The sequence below is a fragment of the Panthera leo genome, chromosome F2 (assembly GCF_018350215.1).
Source record: "Panthera leo isolate Ple1 chromosome F2, P.leo_Ple1_pat1.1, whole genome shotgun sequence".
Lineage (NCBI taxonomy): Eukaryota > Metazoa > Chordata > Mammalia > Carnivora > Felidae > Panthera > Panthera leo.
In genome coordinates this window covers 21478409-21499786 of record NC_056695.1, presented here as the reverse complement: position 1 = coordinate 21499786, position 21378 = coordinate 21478409, and the positions used below count along the sequence as shown (strand labels likewise).

General features: G+C 41.0%; 1 protein-coding gene across 1 annotated transcript in view; it reads left to right on the top strand.

Annotated features, from left to right (window-relative positions):
* Window positions 1-21378, top strand: part of EYA1 (EYA transcriptional coactivator and phosphatase 1) — a 169367-nt gene that overhangs the window by 37996 nt on the left and 109993 nt on the right. The window contains exons 5-7 of the mRNA XM_042924177.1: window positions 739-808; window positions 1131-1276; window positions 5423-5545. Coding sequence (XP_042780111.1) covers window positions 739-808; window positions 1131-1276; window positions 5423-5545 — 339 coding nt within the window. The remainder of the gene's footprint in view (window positions 1-738; window positions 809-1130; window positions 1277-5422; window positions 5546-21378) is intronic.

Here is a 21378-nt window from a genome sequence, read left to right as displayed (position 1 = left end):
TGAGACCTACTGAGTAACGTATATGTGATTAAAAAGAAATGAAATTCTGCTTGAATGTTTGAATAACCTCTTTAAACGACAACAAAAACATTTTATTTTTTTAACTTAAATAACTGAAGTTAAGCACGTTTCACTGAAAAAGGCCCAGGAACACTGCCTCAGTACAAGAAAGATCAGGCTTCGCTTGCAACTTGAGAAATTTAAGAGCGCTGTAGGAATGCATTTTTACTAAAAAATGTTGCTAAATTCACGCAGGCAAATGAGGAGCGGCCCCATTTCTGCTCACCTGGGAGAAGATTAGACTGCGTTTCCCGTTAATCCAGGGTCAGGTGTGTGTGTGTCCCTGAGCGCACACAATAGGCCAGGTGACCTTTTGGTCCCGCCCAGCCCTGCAAATTCACCCTCGTCCCCGCCCCCCTTTGAGCGGGCCCTTCTGCACAGTGGCCAGGACTCCTTGTCCTCTTACCCTGCAGCTGCCAGCTATTTCAGATGATTGTGACCACTTTCTAAGACCTACTCCAAACTTAGAACCACTTCATCAGTTCCCAAAGGTTGTTCCGTAGATTTTCGCTTGGGTTGATTGCATGAAATTGCCGTTTTGGTTTTTTTTTCAGGCCCAAAAGGTTGAATGCTGGCCATTTCGTATGGGCTACCTGTCGTTCAAACTAGATCAGCGCTTTATGCTGATTTCGTATTTTGCTTTGACTGTTATGTGTTCTTTTTCTTTTTTTTTTCCAGCAATTGGGAGCAGTAGCTTCAGCCCAAGACCAACTCACCAGTTCTCCCCACCACAGATTTACCCTTCCAAGTAAGATGTATTTTCTCTCAATAAATGCCTTTTCTGAATAGTCTTTTACCTTATTTCAAGTCATGTTTTGTGCCCCACATGTTACATCTTGATTTAAACTAAAGTGCATTTCACAGAGCCGTAAATGTGTTGACACAAATTTCTTTTGAGCGTCACCTAGAAGAGATACTGAAGTTTTTCAGTACTTTGTGTATTGTATTTGGAAGTTATACTTGAAGAGACCGTCTTTAACTGCAATTTGTGATATGGTTGTTAATCAGTTACCTTGCATGTTTCCATCTAATGCATGGGCTTTCTATTTTCTGTCATTTCTGACAAATAGCAGACCATACCCACATATTCTCCCTACCCCTTCCTCACAAACTATGGCTGCATATGGGCAAACACAGTTTACCACAGGAATGCAACAAGCTACAGCATATGTCACATACCCACAGCCGGGACAGCCGTACGGAATTTCCTCATATGGTGAGTAATCCCGTTACTTCAGTGGTGGGATCTAATGGGCATACCTGTGTGGGGGGGCAAGGTTCATAGGAGTGGCACCTAAAGACTGCCATCTTGGGCCGCTTTAGAAGGTGTGATCACCTTTTGTGTCTAAATTCTTCATCTGATTCTTTTCAACGAGCCTTGTAAGAAGCGGCGGCTCCTTCTCTGGAAGTCGTCAGTGGCAGATAGATTGCGTGGTTCGTATGCCGTCTTGCTCTCCTTCCCCCCCCCCCCCCCCCCGCCCCCATTGGTAGCTCAACTTTTAATTTGCTGCTTGAGCACTTGGTTGTGGAATCCAAAGCATTTTAGTGCATATTTGAGATAAAACTTCTGTGAATGAAGTCTTTTAGGGTAAAGATACGTTTCCTATTTATCAGATACCTAGCTATGATTAGGGAAGTACAAACAGAATTCAACAAATCCTTGCTCTGAACGTGAGGCTGGTAGTACTTTTAAATTTCAGCATTATCAACCATTAGGAAAAGTGATCTATATATCACAGCTTGGGCTGCCCTTTGAAGAGGCAAAGCAGGAAACCTTTAAAGCTCACATCCCTATTTGTTCCTTCCCACCTGGAGATTACCTTTATCTTGGTGTAATTTAACTCCATTGTTAAAGGGTCAATACCTGTAAATTAAAAATAAATCCAGCAAAACCCCAAAGTTTAATTTTAAGAAATCTTAGAATTTCAAGATACCTTTTCTTCAATTGAATTGCACTTGCAATTTTAAACACATTGCACTTTGTTTGAGTAGGAAGAATGTGAATTATTAACATTTCCTTAAGAAAAAAATCTAGCGATCAAGAAAACATACATGGAAGCTTGGAGGAAAGGACTGATAAAATAAATATATCTGTGCTTATAGCAGTATATTGAAAGAAATAATGTTCTTTAAGCATTTCATTAATAATTAGAAGGCAAATTACTTTATTCCTTCTTATTTTCTACCTTTACCCCAAACCAAATCGACTATATATAAATTTCTTATAAAATATACCGAAATTAAAATGTAAATTATATATGATTTCACCCTTTATGGTTTCATTTCAAAATTACCCAGAACTGAAAGTTATCTAGCTAGGTTTTTTTTTTTTTTTTTTCCTAGCTAGGCTTTTTTAAGCCAGATTTTAGAAACAACCATAAGATGGACTTCCTAGAATTGCCTTGCATTTCTATAACTTTTATGCAAGATTTCTGAAAATAATGGTAGATATAGATCAATTTTATCTGCCATCAACTCTTAACCAATTCTTGTGCTAAATGAGGAAAAAGGACCTCGGATTTGAATTACATAGCTTCAACACTATGATGTGAGTTGAGGCAGTCCCCAGTTTATATTCTCAAAATGTATTTGTAACCTGATTATTTGAAGTGTAAATGTATCTTCTGGTGCAAACAACCTGAAAGTGCTGGAGGCCTACCAGGCCTGCCAGGAGAGGGTGCCCTTCATGCCATTGCCTCGACTGCCACTCACACAGCAGCTCTCTTGTTCCTTCTGCTCTCCATTCAATTATGGTAGGGCCCTTTGCCACTTTCGGGGCTGTGGTCTAGGACCCTTCCAGTACTGAACCATCAGTGGATGTCCCTATTGTCTGAGATGATTGTTCCAGGAGCAGAGATTCTGAGGTTCAAATCAGACCTGGTAGAGTAAGGATAGGGATTTTAACGGGAGAGGTGGGGGTCGGGAGATGGTAAGGGCAAGGCTCCATGTCGAGGGCTTTGACCCCAGCATCTGTGCTTATAAATCTCCTGAGTCCTCAGCATTTTCCTGATCACTGTCTTCCTTCTCTTTTGGGGCCTTGAGTACAAAGAGATGCTCCCAGTGCTTCTGACCAGGCATTCTATTTTTCCTGGGCCAGCGCATTGAAAAGTATGACCGCCATCTCCCCTCTGCTTGCTTGTGAAGGAAGAACACGTAGGTCAGGGTTTTTAACTGCTGATAGTCAAGGTCCAGATGGTCTTAGAAGACTTTCTCCCAGGACTTGTGCCCCCTGGCTTTTTACTTAGACCCTGTAAGAAAAGCTAGGCAAATCTTATCATAGTGGGAATAATACATCAGTGGAGAAGAGAGCTTAACGCTCTTCTCTGGATTGGCATAGAGCCGAGCAGTATGATGAGTTTGCAGGCTTGTGGGTGGAAGCCCGGGAGACAGGTGCAGCTGAGGGTGTTTTCTACCTCTTCCTGCTTTTCCTTATCTGTTCTCATCACAAAGATTGAGCCTCCAGGCTAACACCAGAGGTGGTACAGGAAGACTCAAAGCAGATTAATAGAACCCCCAATGGAGACAGAGCAGGGGGAAATCCCTGTTGGTGACCACATGGAAAGAAAGGGAGTTTCTTGAGCCATCAAGCCACCTGGCCGAGTCAGGTGTCTTTCCAGGGACCATTAATAAGGACGGGTTTGGGATTGCCTGTGCGGGGGAAAAGTCACATTTTGTTAAATGTTAAGCTTCTCTTAAGACATAAATGTTAAGATCAGCATGAGGCTATGTAGAGATACGCCAGGAATTACTGTAGGCTCTCAGCCAAGAGTCAGATTCTTCCACTGCCTCAGGAAAGTTACCTAACTTCATTCTACTGATGAAATTCCCCTAAAATGGAAATAAACTGTGAGACTACTGTGTCTTCTAGATCCCAAAGAGATCATTTATCTTAAGTGCAAAGTGAAATTATTCAAAAATGTGGATTCGCTTGGCAGAAGACTTGCTCTCTTCCTTCTGTGGAAATTAAGGACCCTTGTTAACTTTCATGACTGTCTTTAATTACAATCCAGCGCTGAGCCCTGCACAACAATACTGCCAAACCCAAGTCCTAAAATTCGGATGTCAGCCTGGCATTCTGGGAAGTATTTGGAGGCCACAAACACATGATTTTTATATTACAGTGATAAAAAAGAAAGTGTACTTTAGGCTACACTTAAAACAATAATATTGGAATAAATACTTGAAACTATCAGGGACAGAAAGGGAATTATTGGTCAGCTTTACTTGTTTGTAAATCACTATGCTGTTCTATATGATACAGTCCTTTAATATCCTCCTAGCTTCGTGCTTACTTTCTGGTGGGATCGGGTGTTTGGGAGGAGATTTTCCCCTGTGTTGCTTAGTTCTGTGCCCAATATTGTTTCCTCTGACTTCAAAATGAATTGAGTGCTAAAATCATCTTTGTGGCAGAAAGAGTAAAGAAAAAAAGGAAAAAAATGCTGTGAGGCTAAAGACTCTAATCTCCTCTTAGAAAAGAGAATTTTGTGCTCCCCGGTATCTCACTGCTGTGTCGGTGCAGGTAGGGGATTGAGCTCAAGCTAGCTCGAATAAAGGCCCTTTTGCTTTTGCATCGGACTTGGCTCCCTGGCAGTCTTTGGGGATCACGAATTCTGGGCATAACATTTGGGGGCTCGGCCCGGGATCCCCAAGACCCCCGAGGGACCCCCGACCCGGAGAGCCTGACTGGCCACGGTTAGTGTCTGTTCGTTCTGTCTTTTCTGTGTGAGCTCATTTCTGGAGTTCTGGTAGTGCCCGACACGGTCTAAGTGGACGCACTGGAGGACCACGGGCCGGGAGTTTCGGAAGACGTTCCGATCCTCCCTTCTGGAGGGACGTGGAATCCCCTCATCGGTTTTGGAGGGACGTGGAATCCCCTCAAAGGTCTAAGCTAGCTTTCAGTTTTGCTTCCATGGAGTTGGACAAAAAAAAAAAAAAAAAAAGAATTTTGATTTTTGACACTAATCTACACAGTGACTTTTAGAACAATCTAGTTGAAGTTTAATTATGGCTATTACTGGATTCTAAAGGAGATCATCTTTTAACCTCTTATAAAACAACAAAACTAAATCTAGAAATCGTATCACTGGAGTTAAATTTTATAGAAAAGGTAAATCGGAAAGACAAAGGACAATGGGAACAGTCACTCAAATCTGTAATACTCCTGTTTTGTTTCGTTTTGTTTTCATTGAAGTTCTAGGTTAGGGTATTGCACTCTAAGCTTGCATACCTTTGGTTATTGAGATAATATTGGGAAGCATCTGTGACTGAACAGTTGTGGGAGTGTTTGAGGGGGTGTTTACCAGCTTTTGAAATGAACATATAGATAAGCTGTCATTAACTGATTTAGGTGCATTGTGGGCAGGCATCAAGACTGAAGGTGGATTGTCACAGTCTCAGTCACCGGGACAGACGGGATTTCTCAGCTATGGCACAAGCTTTGGTACGCCTCAACCTGGACAGGCACCGTATAGTTACCAGATGCAAGGTCTGTATACACACTGACACTAGCCTTTTCATTAATCCTGGAGTCCAGTAGTCACCTTCTAAAGTAGAGCCCTGTGTTCTGTGTAGGTAGTAAATGATGATAGAAAGCGACTGGGCTTAGAGGCAAGATCCCTGGTTCTGCTTTGGCTCATCACTTACCCATTCTCTGGGCCTAAATTTCCATATTTATAACCTCAAGGGGTCAGACCGAATCGTCTCTGAAGTTCTTTTCAAAAAGCTCTAACATTCCCTGTGACGTTGAAGTTTTCCGCCTCTGCCTCTATCAATTTTAAAAAAGGAATGACAGGGGCGCCTGGGTGGCTCGGTTGGTTGAGCGTCCGACTTCAGCTCAGGTCATGATCTCACAGTTTATGGGTTCAAGCCCCGTGTCTACAGAGCCCGAAGCCTGCTTCGGACTCTGTGTGTGTGTCTCTCTCTGCCCCTCCCCTGCTCATGTTCTGTCTCTCTCTGTCTCAAAAATAAATACAAACATTAAAAGAAAAAAAAATTTTTAAATAAAAAAGGAACGACAAACCCAAAGTTATGATCTAAGAGGCTGGAGTGTGATACGTGCTCAAACCGCTGGGGCGTGGCATCACCAGCCAACCTTTTTAAAAGGGCTGTTTTCTTCACTGTCATTATCGTAGCTCTAGAAGTACAGTATGTGATATGTGTTAACTCAATGACCTACCAATGACCAAGAGATTAAATTGACAACCACTCAATGCATCTTCAAGATACTGCTTCCAAAGACCAGTCCCTGGGCTCTAAGTTTGAAACTATAGACCAAACATACCGCAAATGCAGGACAGATCAAAGAAGAGCTGAAAGTTTAACGCTGTCAATACTGTTCTCAGGAACACACGGGCGTAAATGTAACTGGCAGATTATTGTCATGCAAATGTGTCTGTAAAATAATGGAAGTTCTTATAATCTAAATATTCTCCTAATATCTTTTCACTACAAATCAGTTTAATCCCATTCAACCTCTTAATAATGGTGCCAAGCCACAATTCAGTTAAATCCCTTATCACTACTTTTTGATTGAAGGCATTCTTTTTGTAGTTTTTATCTCTTTTATATCTTTTAGTCTTCATTACGTTAAAATAGTTGTTTATTGCAAATAAATTAGAAAACAAGAAAAATAATGTTTCATATTTACTATTATGACTTTAATATTCTTCCAGATATGTAGTATTGGACCATATTGTATAATATAGTATTGCAACCTGTTTCTTTTCAGTAAAATATATTGTAAACATATTTTCACATCAATAAACTCGATTCTATAGCATCATTTTAATGATTGCATAGTTTCATATATATATCTTATTTAATAATTCCCATTTTGTTAGAAGTCCAGAGCAATGCCATGAATATTTTATGTGCATTTTTAATTATTTCCTTTGAATAAATTTAAGCCTGAATTGCTAAGTAAATTTTTAGACTCTTTTACAGATTTGTTATGTATTTACACAAGGGCTGTGTATTAGCATGTACACATTGGGTAATATCTTTCTTTTTTTAATTTTTCTTTTTAATGTTTATTTGTTATTGAGAGACAGAGAGACAGAGCGCGAGCAGGGGAGGGGCAGAGAGAGAGGGAGACACAGAATCCAAAGCAGGTTCCAGGCTCTGAGCTGTCAGCACAGAGCCCGACGCGGGGCTCGAACTCACAAACCGTGAGATCTGGACCTGAGATGAAGTCGGTCACCCAACCGACTGAGCCACTCAGGTGCCTCTGGGTACTATCTTTGTAAAAATTGTCATTTTAGTAGGTACAAGATTTTATTACTATCGTATATATTTTGTAATTGAGAAGATAATCATTTTTTCTTCCATGGCAGTGTTTTTCTTTGTCTTATTATTTCTTTTATTAAGATTTGTAAACTTTTATAATATTTCATAGGTAAACTTCCAGCTTCTCATTTTTTAAACTAAAATGTAATGGGACCAGATCTATTAATCTTTTCATACTTGTTTTTGCCTTTGGTATAAAAATACCTGAATTGTAAAATTCTGATATATTTGGTAGCTACAAAATAAAAGCTGGCTTACCCCAGATAATATGTGTTGTTAGAGGGATGTTACTTATATGCCAGATTCCAGAACTTTTAACTCTCCTCAAAGGAAGAATTATGTTCCTGCATGTGCTGATTATTTGAGTAAAGGGATAAAAAGAAAAAAAGAGTTGAAGAGATCGTGTTAATGAATTCAGTAGTCCTAGACTGTAGTAATGAGATGAACCATAACGCAGACAGGGCCTGTTTGCTTCTGGAGCTTGCGTTTGTCAAGAACAGAGTCTTCTGAGAACTATGGGAGAAAAAGATAAGGCACCACAGCCTATTCTCCATAGAGAAGCAGGTCCTAAAGGTCGGAAGGAGGCATGTGAGGTTTCTCGTGAGAGGAGAGCTTCCTCAGTGCGTGTGGTTCCTGGGCCCAAGCCCGTCTGCAGCCTCTTGGTTACCCATCCCCAATGAGCTGAGCAGAGAAGTTTTAAGTGTTTAGAAACTTTTATCGGTCCATAGTAAATCTCAGGTTGGTTAAATCAGGTAATAATTCTAAGAAATGGGGCTTACACTCTCTCTCGTTTTTTTTTTTTTTTGTTTGTTTGTTTTTGTTTTTTTTTCATTTCATTCCATTCCTTTGTAATACCTTACTATTGTATTTTGCTAAATTATCAGTCCTGGAAGGATTAGGGGGAAAAACTAGTCTTGCAATTTCGGAGAGTTTGAGAGATAACATCCTTGAAAGTTATCTTTATTCTTTCTCTAAGATCGAAAGCTTATACAGCCGAATGAGTTCCTAAGAGGACTAACCGACTGTCAGAGTATGAACATAGTGTGAGAATAGAGAGAACGTGGAAATGAAGGAGGAGGAAAGAAAGTTAGTTTGGAGAAGGAAAACTCTTGATTTTAAAAAAGAAAGAGGAGAGCCCGGGTGCCTCAGTCGGTTAAGCTTCTGACTCTTGGTTTCAGCTCAGGTCGTGGTCTCACAGTTCGTGAGTTCGAAATGCACTGACAGCACAGAGCCTGCTTGGGATTTTCTCTCTTCTTCCCTCTCTGCCCCTCCTTCGTCCCTCTCTCCTTCCCTCTCTCAAAAAAAGAAAGACACGTGCAGTACCAAATATAGCATTGCCTCTCTACCCATATTTTCCATTGCATCTGGGCATATTGGATATTGCATTAAAACTTCTTTGTGTTTTTGTGCAGCCTTTGGTGGGATGGCCTTTCCAGGGGGATTTCAGAACCCATTTTCCATGAATGAGATATTATTTTATATGGGTATTTCTATAATGGCCCTTGACTCAATTTTAGATGATTAGATATAATATGACTTCCACATATCAAGCCAGATAATTATATGCTATTAACTTGAAACATGCAGTGTGGCGATGGTAATGATATATAATATGCTATAAACCTCTTATGGCCAGATTTGGATAAATACTGAAATTCTGATTAATATGTATTTTTATAAGTATCAAGTGTATTATGAAGAATGCTTCACTATTATTAAATGATATTGTGTATCCAGTTGCGGGAATCTATTAGTCTTTGAGTGTTTTTTCAGTACATCTTTTTTTAATATAAAAATTTTTATAATGTCTTAAATTATTTTCAACATTATCCCAATTATTTGATCCTTAACGAATAACAGCGATTTCTGCTTAGATCAGTCTTATAGCTATTAAACATTCTTAGAATCCTAGGTAAAACTATATGTATTTTAGTGGTTTGGGAGTGTTTTACCTAGCTTTTTTCCCACGATCTTTTCACCTTTAAAATATAAGGTATGATCATCAGTTATTCAGAGATTTAGCTACTAGGATTTCATGATATTAAAATTTCATAATTCTGGAAGACATGTTCTAGTAACTCAAATGACTCATGAACTGAAACGTGTTATGCTCACTGTGTTATGCTGATTCATTGAAAGAAACTTTATGGTGATCACCTCTTGGACAGATCTGCCTCCATCAGGCATAGAGGGCTAGACTAAAGGCACGGTGACACCTTGCCGTCTGGTTAATGGAGTAGGTTCTAGGGGCACCTGGGTAGCTCAGTCCATTGAGCATCAGACTCTTGAATTCACCTCAGGTCATGATCTCATGGTTCATGAGTTCAAGCCCCACATCCGGCTCTGCGCTGACGGCGCGGAGCCTGCTTGGGATTTCTTTCTCTCTCTCCCCCTCCCCCACTGGCTCTTTCTCTCCCTCTCTCACAATAATCAAATAAACTTAAAAAACATTGTGTAGGCTTTAGAGTCAGGTTGCCTGTTGAATAGCCCTGCCATTGCTGTCTGTGGGCCTCCATGGGGCTTGACCTCTCCACATCTGCCCTTCCTCTTCTCTCGGGTGGCGATAATATTATATACTCTAGTAGTGGTGGAGTGAGATTTAATTGGGATTATCCAGGTAAATCACTCTGACCAACATGTATGTAGCACATGGTAAGAACTGAAATGGTTGTTTTCATTGTTACTGCTCTCATTGTGGTGGTAATGTGGTTCCTATTTATTACTTACTAGTGGTGGTATTATTTTTTTAAAAAAACTTAATGTTTATTTTAGAGAGAGAGTGCAGGGGAAGGGCAGAGAGAGAGAGGGAGACCCAGAATCCGAAGCAGGCTCCAGGCTGCTGCCAGCAGAGAGCCCAACGTGGGGCCCGAACTCACAAACTGCAAGATCATGACCTGAGCTGAAGTCGGACGCTTAACCAGCTGGGCCACCCAGGCACCCCAGTAATGTTGTTATTACTGTCCAGTTTTCTCAAATACTTAAATGCTCACTCCCATTCGCAGGAGAAAAAAAATATATGTGCAGCCATGTATATAAATTTAGTATGTACATAATATACTAAAAGTATGTATATATGCATATGTAAGCATACATATATATGTGTGTGTATATGTGTATATATTATAAAACCAGCAAAGAGAACTCTAAGAACCCAATAACCTTATAAGCATAGCAAAAAAAAAAAAAAAAAAAAAAATCCAGATCTAGCTAATGTCCTGGCAAAAAGGAAAATCACTATCAACACAGATCAGGCTGTTTGTACATGATCCAAACATTGGTGGAGAGACCAGAAGAAACAGCCAGGAACCTGAAGAAGAAAATCAGAAGAGAGAAACGGCTGTGCTGCTGACGTGGGTGGCAGACGTCGGGGAGGAGAAGCAGTGAGTGCACAGAAGGGCTGCTGTGAAAGACAGGAACTTAGTTCTGCAGCGGTGGGAAAGAAGGAGGCATCATCCAAGTGCTCGCGCCTCTGTAATCCCTCAGTCATAGCTCTACTTTGAGCAAGAAGAACTGGTAGAAAAAGAAGAGGCAGCCGCCACATGAACGGCAAATTGTTCAGTTCAGAAATCAAAATGAGGAACGAAGATAGGAACGTGACATTCTGCTACACAGAGCTGGAATACTCTAGTACCCGTGCAGCAAAACGGTTAATGTTCACTCTGCAGGGATTAGTGCTGAGGGCTGTTGTCTCCATCCATGTGAGGACCCTGAACGATGGCTTTAAGGGATAAACCTGAAAACGCCAAAGGATGTGTCAAAATGGAGAATGATTTTAGAACAGTCAGACCCTGCTATGTTGTAATGCACTTAAATCATAGTACCAACAGGGAAGCCTCTCAGAGAATGCTACAACAATCTAAAATATAGTTGCCTGTAGTGTATATATTCTTGAGGACAGATTTGCTCTTTAGATAATTGAGACCTTGTGTCACACAAATTCATGTATAAGTATATACCAGCTCTAGGAGAAAGCTTTTTAGAAAGTGCACTTCTGAGTGCTGTTTGTACTTGAACACTTTTATGACACTTGAGGAACAGAATTAGTTGGTAATTTGTGGGTATTTGCCACTTCCAAGCCTTGGGAAGTATGCCATACATGCTGCCCATGTTTGGTCCAGGGGATCCTTCTGGATCCTTCCAGCTCCAGTGTTCAGCACTTCTGTCGTGGTAGGCTTCTGTGGATCCTGCATGTGCCTCATTTTAAGACAAACAAGGGCTGAATTTTTGTTTTCTTTTTGTTTAAACTTTTTTTTTTTTTTTTTTTTACTATTTATTTTTGAGAGAGAGAGAGAACATGAACAGGGGAGGGTCAGAGAGAGGGAGACACAGAATCTGAAACAGGCTCCAGGCTCTGAGCTGTCAGCACAGAGCCCGACGCGGGGCTCGAACTCACGGACCGCGAGATCATGACCTGAGCCGAAGTCGGACGCTTAACCGACTGAGCCACCCAGGTGCCCCTGAATTTTTGTTTTCTATGCACTGATACTAATAGCCCATGAAGTAAAACCTCATGGATTGGGAAGTCTGATTGCTTTCCGTTTTGCTGTAAGGTCGCTAGAAAATTCTGTTTCTGCTTTAGTGATCTCTTTTTGTACATCCAGTGAAAGTTTGGAAACAAGTTTAAGAAAGGACAAGAAAATGTTTCTGTTCATAGACCACTATAGGGTTCACCCCGAAGAGGTAGAATCCTTGCTTTTAGCGTTGATACTTCCCTGCTCCCAGGGTTAGCCTTCGTGTTTCTGGAAGACGTTTTGGAAGGGTGTGAGGAGGTTTCCCTTCACAGGCCATTGACAAACTTTATGCAAATGAGTTAGCCGAATGGATGAATATGTATGGAAAGCGGGTCCCTGGCGACCCTGGGTCAGTTGTGCAAGTGGCATAGACAGTGTTTTCAATGCTGCTGGCCAAAGGGCCCCGACAGCCAGAGTGAGGCGTGGATGGTGTGTGTGTGTGTGTGTGTGTGTGTGTGTGTGTGTGTGTGTGTGTGTGTGTGTGTGTGTGCGCGCGCGCGCATATGCGTGTGTGAGTGTGTGGGGAGTGTGAGTATGGATGAGTGTGTGTCCATGTAAAAATCCTCTTAGAAGAAACTGCTTCAGCCTTTTATTTACTGACCACTTTCACAGAATATCTGCCCAGTTTGTCACACACTAGTTTTTATTCACTTTTTAAAAAAGTTTTATTATTTCTTTGTTCTGAGAGGGAAAGTATGAGCCAGTGAGGGGCAGGGAGAGAGAATCCTAAGCAGGCTCCGTACCAGCGGCGTGGAGCCCTAAGTGGGGCTGGAACTCAAGAACTGGGAGATCATGACTTGAGCCAAAACCAAGAGTCGGACGTTCAACCGACTGAGCCACCCAGGTGCCCCATTGACGTTTTATGTATAGGAAGCAACTGACCTGAAATCAAACTTTTACTTAGATTTTTTTTAATGCACGTTCCAGAGCTATTGCTGGCACCCCCTTTCATTTACCCCTGCGTTCCACACAATATAGGCTCCTACTTCCATCTCCCACAGAAAACAAGAAACTGTGTTCGTAGTTGTGAGGCTGAGTCACATGAAGAAAATGACATTTTGTTTGGCAATTTATTTAAGGTAAGGACGCGCTAAAGACTTTCATGCACGAAAAAATAGATTGGGTTAGAATTAGCTGAGCCTCAGCTTTGAGGAAAACCCAGCATCCCATAATAACTTAGTTCTATTAATTCTAGATGGTTGCAAGTAGTGATCCTCTTTACTCATCTCTTCATCTCTGGTGTCTAGTAATAGGTCTAAAATAGATGAATGTTTTTTTTAAAGGTGGAGGGGTCGATGCCACAAAGAAGGTTAGAGATTAAGATTCATCAGGACCCTAGTTCCCTTCATTTGAAGAAGTGAATTTGGAAGTTAGCCTAATAAAAATCTTGGTTGGTCTATGATCATAGTTTGTTCAAAGCAGTCTTCCTTTGTGTTCATACTTCTAGAAGGAGCCGGTTGAGGGCATCCCAGAATGGGAGGTGGGGGCATACAGTGCCTTTCTGAGTGTTTCTGAGTGTTTTACCGCCCCCAAACAGCAATTCAGTGTGGTGCATTCCTTTCCTTCTGCACTGGATCTGCCATGATAGATAGGAGGGGCCACGCAGACACACACTCATGGAAACTAGAAGGCTCTGGAAACTTCGCTTTGTTTATTTTCCTTAGGCTTTATTGCTCTCACTTAGAGAGGAAGATAACACAAGTTCTAACTGCCTCTTTGTATATTATGTTGTTTGTTCTGTTAAAGAGACTGGGGTTCAAACCAGTGAGAAGACACAAAGGAGGGCAAGCGTTGAAGAGTGTATGGCAAAGGGGACCACTGTGCACCTCTCTATGCCTCACTTCTCTGGGGCTCATGATCCAGTGGAAATGATCTAATAACAACCCAGTCAGCGAAACTGTCCTTATTTCCTTTGTTCTGCCTGTCCATAGCTTCTCACATATACAGCCGAAGTGTTTCTGTGTATGAGGCATTTAGAACCTCAGAATTGCTTAGCAAAATGTTCTCTGAAAGGTTTTTTCATTGTCCGTAGACCTGACATTTTTCACAAGGAAAATTAGCAAACTCCAAGATGCATGACTTTCAGAAAATGAATCTTAAACCTTTTGTTACAATCTGCGTGACAAAGCACTTGAGATTTGTACTTCTTGACATACAGTGACACAATACAGTTCGAACTGAAGAATCACTCTTGTAGCCTGCAGCGATGTTCAAAATTTCTCCCTGACGACTTTGCCGGTCTACTCACATTTATATTTTAGTTCATGGCCTTTTTGCGTTCTAGAACTTTTTTTGTGCCGAAGGTGATTTTTTTTTTTTAAGTAATATTCCATTTCGTTTCTTTTGGCATCTTGTGTTATTTCAGCTAATGGGTACTGAAAATGGTATCAGGTTTTTTTTTGAAATCCAGCTGCAGCAGTAATCAGTGGTCAGCACCAAATGTATTTTCTATAGGAACTGTTAGAGGATATAGAAATAGATCAAGAAAGGTAAACGTAAAGGCTCTGCAAGCTTTATTACCTAAGTGAAAAAAAACGCTCTTCGGAATATAAAAACTATTACCGGGATAAAAAGGAAAGCTTGGTCACTTAAAATCCTTCTTGTAGGAAAGGGGGGAAACTTTGGTTTTAAATAACCCATCTGGCCTTCAGAGGCTTTTCCCCAGGGAGTTGCACTAACTTCTGCCACATAGATCGTGCCCGATGATGGACATAGCCCATGGCAAAGAGGCCAGGGAAGGAAAGCAAATGGACTTCTGTGAAAATACACGAGGGACAAAGAGCATCCTGCTCGCGGAGTAAGTGCTAGGAAACACTCTAAAACATGGGGAGTACAGACAGGCCCCAGCAGGTTCCAGCATTCTTGTGTGGGCTGGGATTCTGGTTTTTAATGTGAGTCCTTGTTCTCTGTGAAGTAGACCTTTGACCTACACGTCCCCCTTTTCTTTCTTTCTTTTTTTTTTTTTTTTTAAGCGTTTTGAAGTTAGAGCGGGGCAGTGTTCTCCGGTGAAATCACACAGAAAGCTTCGATTTCATATTTTAAACCGTGGCCTTTATCAATATGAACTCTAGTCTTCTTAATATGCTAAAGTAGTAGGGATTTATTAACGAAGGTTCTGAGAGGTTGGCTTATTTTTCAAATACAGTTGCTTAGCACCTATAGAACTGGGTGGCCCACACAGGGTCTTCTAGCAAGACTGTTTCTTGTTTTTTACGGTTGATGAGACCACTACCCTTTCTCTGTAGGAATCCCTGACAAGATCAAGAGGAAAGCAAAATCTTTGTGATATACTCTCTATGGGCAACGTTCTATAATTTGCTTTTAAAATGACTTCCTAGCCTAGAAGAGAGCTATACAGAAGAAGCCTTTTAGAAAGGAGGTATTTTGATTGCACGTTTATCTGTTAAATGTTTCAGGTACCTTTGTCCCAACCGTTGGTATGTCTGTGATGTTTATGTAACCAGAAGTTACACCCACTTTTTGTAACCTACGATTCGCTCTCAATGCGTTTCAGTCAGAAAATCTAAAAGGTGGATTTGGCGTGGTAGAGTGGAAGACGGTGACCTGAAAGTGGAGACAGTTGGTCATTCCCTTAGAATCCTTGTCCAAGAGAGAAAGCAGCGTTCACTCTGCTTCTTGGAAAATGAGGAGGATGTCTGCCTCAGCTACCTTATGAAGCGATGTTGGAAATAACCAGAGATGATGGAGGTGGAAATGCCAAAATATAAATGGACTATTAAAAAAAAGAATATTATTGCATTCTGAATATGAAATTTCTCATACGCAAGCGAGACTCTTAATTTCATTAACATACCCACAATATGCCAGTACCTGAGCTCGCAGCAGCCTCTTAGGAGGCCCATATCTGTACTGAAAGGTCAGGGTTTTGTCAGGATGTCCTTGTAGTATGTATAGGGATGGGATATTCTTCTTCCATCTCTGTGATCCAGTAAGATTTTATGAGGTGTTCCAAATCCATGATGCTGAATCAGTTTAAAATCTTACTTGATGTAAAATTCTGGATTTTCTTTTTGGAGACTGAGAAATATTTTACATCCTTCCAGAAGAGTGCTTATAAGTCCTGCAGTTAATTTTCTTTCATTTACAGTAGTGACTGTAATCTAGTGTTTAAAGAGAAGTCTTAGGAGTGCCTGGGTGGCTCAGTCGCTTAAGCGTCCAACTTTGGCTCAGGTCATGATCTCACGGTTCGGGAGTTCGAGCCCCGTGTCAGGCTCTGTGCTGACAGCTTGGAGCCTGGAGCCGGCTTCGGATTCTGTGTCTTCCTCTCTCTTTGTTCCTCCCCCGCTCGCACTGTGTCTCTCTCTCTCAAAAATAAATGTAGACTAAATAAAGATTAAAAAAAAATTTAAAGATAAGTCTTTATACATCATCTAGTTTAAAAAAAACAAAACAGTATAGTGTGTATTCTCCAGATAAAACCTGAGAAATAAACTGAGTTATTATTTTTTTTTCCTTTCCCTACTCTTCTTTTTCATCATTGGGCAAGTGAGGAAGTTGAGAGAATTTTTTTCTTTTGTGATGTCTGTTGGACTTCAAGCTGCCCTTCCAAACTGCCCGCAATCGCCACCACCAACAAAAAGAAAAAAAAAAAAAAAGACTTATTAAAAGGTTTCCATCTGTTCCTACATCTGATTCTTTAGGTCAGTTCTATTATTACTGGACCCTTTGGTCACCACCCTGGATGAAAATTCTCTAGCGCCAGTTCTGTCTCCCACTTGAGCCTAGAGGAAACCCTTCAAAGGCATGAATCAGCCATGGTTTTTCCATCTCCATGTGAGGCAGCAGGATAAACACAACACAGGAATCTAAGGAACGTAGGTCAGGATGAAAACAAGACTAAGGAAGAGGCAAATTATGTGGCTTCAGTTAGTGAACTGGAATCCCCAGAAAGGGAAATCGGTGCAGAGAGGAATAGTCAGGGAAAGCTTATTGGAAAGCTAGGACTTGAGCCAGGTCTTGAAGGATGGGAAACGGGGACTGGTAGAGGGAAGCATTAAATAAGAGTAGCAGGAATGAGTCTGTTGTGTTTCCAGGATCACAGGGACCCCATCCTGAACTAATATGGCGGACTGTGGATGGGGGAGCTTGGGCAACGGTATGGGCAGCAATATCCTTCCCTTAGCACATCTGTCCCAAACTCCCATCTCCTTTCTGTAGGGCCAGTTACATACACATATATATCCTTGAGTTTATGACCACTTCCCCCCACCTCCTCCACCCTTTAACATTTCCTGTGTCCCAGTATGCTCCTATTGGAATGTTCAAAATTTAGATTCTTGGGTTTTTTAGTTAAAGAATGCCATTTCTTTTTCCAAACTGTTAGTCTTTTCTTAAATGATCGAGAAACTTCTCTCATCTACCTTTAGTCCCTCACCCTGCTTTTCTAAGAAGCGTTCACTCTCTGATCTTCTCCTTTGGGCAATTTGTCCTCACTGCCTGCCAGGAATGCACTGCTTGCTTTTTCTGCACAGTTGTGTTTTCCTTCCCAAACTTACCAGGTGTTTTCGCTTCATTCACTTGAGCAGCTTTGCCTCTTAGAGGTATTCTGAAAGGAAAAATTTTTTTCAGTGTTCTTTTCTTTCCCCTCCCTGACAAAAAAAAAAAAAAAAAAAAAAAAAAAAAAAAAGTATTGCTATGATTTTTTCACAATAGTAAACTATTTAAATAGAGAAGATTTTCCTCTTAACGACTGGGTAAGAAGGTTCCCCCGCCGCCATCCTGCTTGGAGCGTAAATTCCAAACTGTACCAAGAATAATCCTGGGCATTACTGGAGCGTCACTTGCACCCCCTCCCTGCCAACCTCCTTAATTAAGAAATAATGAGTTCTAAGTGGGAATTCCTTCTGCTTTGGATAATTTTTGTAATACTAACATAAAATATAAAGCATTTTATTACAGAATATTTCTGCTTTCTCCTTTACCTAGAGGTGACTTTTCATGTAAAGTCATTTGTCTCTAGGCAGGAGAAAACTTCTACTTTATTTTGATAAAGGAATTCTGAATATTAAGCCTGATTCTGTGACCTAAGATGAAAGTGAAGACTCCTAAATCAAATAGAAACTCTCTGCAGATTGAACCTAATGGACAAAGGAGGTCTGTTTTTTTGTTTTTGTTTTCATTTTGTTGGTCGTGTCTTGCCCTCCCTCGCCTCCAGCGTCCGTGTTCAAGCCCGCCATACGGCAGCCCTCGACACAAATGTGCCTCTCCTGCTGGGCCTGCCCCGGGTAGGAAGGGGGTTTTGCGGCTACACACCAAAACTTTCTTGGGAGCACTGTGGTTGCGATTTTGCCTTTGTGGTGTTCTGAACTGGTGAAATTCATCTGGCGGTGTTGGCACCGATCTGCATCAGATCAGCTATCAAGGTGGGACCCTGTATTCCCTTTACGAGCTTTAGCACAGCTTAAGGACCCCAAATGCCCCAAACAGTCTCTGCGAAGCTTCCATTCTATAAATGCTTGACGAGCGTGATTACTTTCTTAGTGGAAAAAGAAAGGCTGTCCTGGTTACGTGTTTCTGAAGTAGCTGTGAAAACACCTACTGAATTGGAACAAAATGTAGTGGTCCTAAAAGTCAGGTACTGTAGGCGTTTGATAAACCTGTGGATTTTCAGGGTAAAACCCTCCCCTTTCTCCCTCAAGGAGATAGTGATTTCATGTCCAAAGAGGGGCCTAGATGTGCGCTTTTTTAACAAGCGTCTCCTGATGATCGCGTGGCAGTTAGTTAGCCATATGTTCAATATGTTGGTTAAAAAAATTCTTTTTAAGATCTTGCCCCCAACACCCCATGCCAGCCCCGATTACTTTGTGCACAGTACATATACCGTAGAGATTAGGAATTTCGACACTGGGGCAAGACAGCCTGGGATTGAACCCCAGCTCCGTTGTGCCCGTTTATGTCTTCTGTAGTTTGTTCATCTGTAAAGTGGGACGTAAGCGTACTCACCTCATGGGGTGGTGGTGAGGGCCCAGTGAGCTGTAACATGTAGAATGTTGTTTTGGGGCCCCGGCTCAGAGTTACCACTCAGTAAGTTTTAAGTGCTATTATTCTTATTATTTGCTTTTCTTAATCCTATAGAAAACGAGAATGAATTTCAGAACTTCTCACAAAGCAATAGAAAGTAGGTAAGAGAGGACAAGAGAGCATTGTGTAGACTCTAAAACCGCACAGAGCTATTTTTGAATTTCAGTTTCACCCCATGAAAGCTGTATTATTTTAACCTAACCCTGTGTGTCCTTATTTGCAAAATGAGAATATTAATACTCCCTATAGGATCAAGGTGTGGTAGGGTGTAGATAAAGCAGGTAAAAGATGAACACATTCCCAACACACAGTAAGTGCTCAGTGGGCGTTGTCTTTAGTGTTACTGTATGGGATAATACTGGGGATATTTGTATGGGTTGCCTACAAATAATTAGTTATATAAGCTCTAAGTTTCTTTTTAGCCTATTTAATAGGGAAAGGACTAATGAGCTTAAACGTAATTGGTATTTGTTAATTTGTATCAACTTGCTAATTATTAATTAGCTTAAAATACTGATTCATAAGTCATGATACTATAAACATATTTGTGTACATGTTATATAAAATTATAATTTCTCTAAAAGTATACATTACAGAGAAAGCAAGCAAGCAAGCAAGAAAGACTCAGTAATCTAGCCTTAGGAGGAAAGAGAAGAGGAGAACTCAGGGAAGGTTTTTCTGAAGAAAAGGGTTTCTAGTCGCTGTTGAGTTATGAAGTTGATTAGAAATTAGGACCGAATGGGGAGGAAGTAAGAGGTGCAAAGAATAGCCTTAAGAGAACCACATGTTGCTTCATTTGTGTCAAGTCAGGCTGGAATGTGTATCTGGGTGAGTTGGGTTGAGGTTACTGGGAAGAAACCAAAGAAGTCTAAAAGATAATCTGGAGCCAGACCAGGGTCTAAGAAATAAGCTCTGGTAAGGAGTTTAAATTGTATCCTGAGGGCAATAGGAAGCCACTAACAGTTACTTTTTTAAACAGGGAGGTGAGGGGCGCCTGGGTGGCTTGGTCGGTTAAGCGTCCGACTTCGGCTCAGGTCATGATCTCACAGTCCGTGAGTTCGAGCCCCGCGTCAGGCTCTGTGCTGACAGCTCAGAGCCTCGAGCCTGTTTCGGATTCTGTGTCTCCCTCTCTCTCTGACCCTCCCCCGTTCATGCTCTGTCTCTCTCTGTCTCAAAAAATAAATAAACGTTAAACAGGGAGGTGAGAAGATCAGATATGCTCATTAGAGAAAGTATTCTACCTTTGTGGAAAATGAACTGGAGGGGGCCATAAGATGGGCAGGAAACCAGTAAAGGAGGCTGTTGCAGAAATCCAGTGTTGGTGGCCTGGACTGAAAGTTAGCAGCTCTCTTTGCCTGAGTCCTCCACGAAGGCAGGTGGGGCAGCCCTATAGATCCGATTCTGGTGGTGAAACATTCATATTGCCTGAGCCCGATTCTCTGGTGTGTCCACCTCTCCCTGAAGTAAGTCAGACCCTTTTGGAAGTTGCATTAAGTCTCGGAGGCCACAGGAGTGCCATTAAAGCCTGTTTCAGCATACTAAATGGAATGGAATCTCAGCCTGCAGTCAGCCAGTAAATGAATATAACTTATGTTGAATTCCAGCTAATGTACAGTCTTAGAAGTAGCATTAAGTCTGGAAAGTCACTTGGGTACCATTTCAAGTACTGAACTGTGATTTACTTGGTCATACCTCAGTGGCCAATACGTGCCAATATAGCTTCCATGGCCCTTTCTACTTTGTTCCAGGGAATAACTTATGGAATGAAAACATCCATTTTTAAAATATATTTTCTATATCTCACTTTCTTGGTGGATAGGGATTATTGAGGTCAGTATTTATTGTTCAAAAATGTGTAGTATAAATGAAAGTAACAAGTCATAACCCCAAGTAATGTTTCCTATTAAATGTATATAATAAAGTCAAAAAAATGGTATTGATATTCACACACTTATCCAGAAGAAATTGAAATTTTATTTTACAAGGAATGTTTTAAACTCTCGTTGTAAGTTTATATATAATATATATATATATATATATATATATATATATACTTTATATATAATATCAATATTAATGAACTGTTCACTGATAAATACCTAAATAGTGAGCCACATGCCCATGTAGCCCAGAGCTTACAAAAACAAAACTGATGTCGTCCTGGGAAGCCCTGTAAGGTCCCAAGTATGTCCTAGTCATCCTTTTATCCCCCTGTAATTATCACCATGAGTCCAGTATTTCATATACGTTTAAACCTTTGTGATTGTCACATGCTAATGAACATTAATATAGAAAGCTTATCTGAGGCCCCGATTTTTGCAGTGGAGTCGGTATTAGGAGTGTGAGAGCTCTCTGCTTCTCCGTGTTAGATGTTATGGGAACTTTGAACAATTGGTATTCCTGAAAGGCACAAATAAAGAAACCTCAAATATGAGTCTGTGTGATACTAAATGTGAAACTATCTTAGGAAATATTTTCCCTT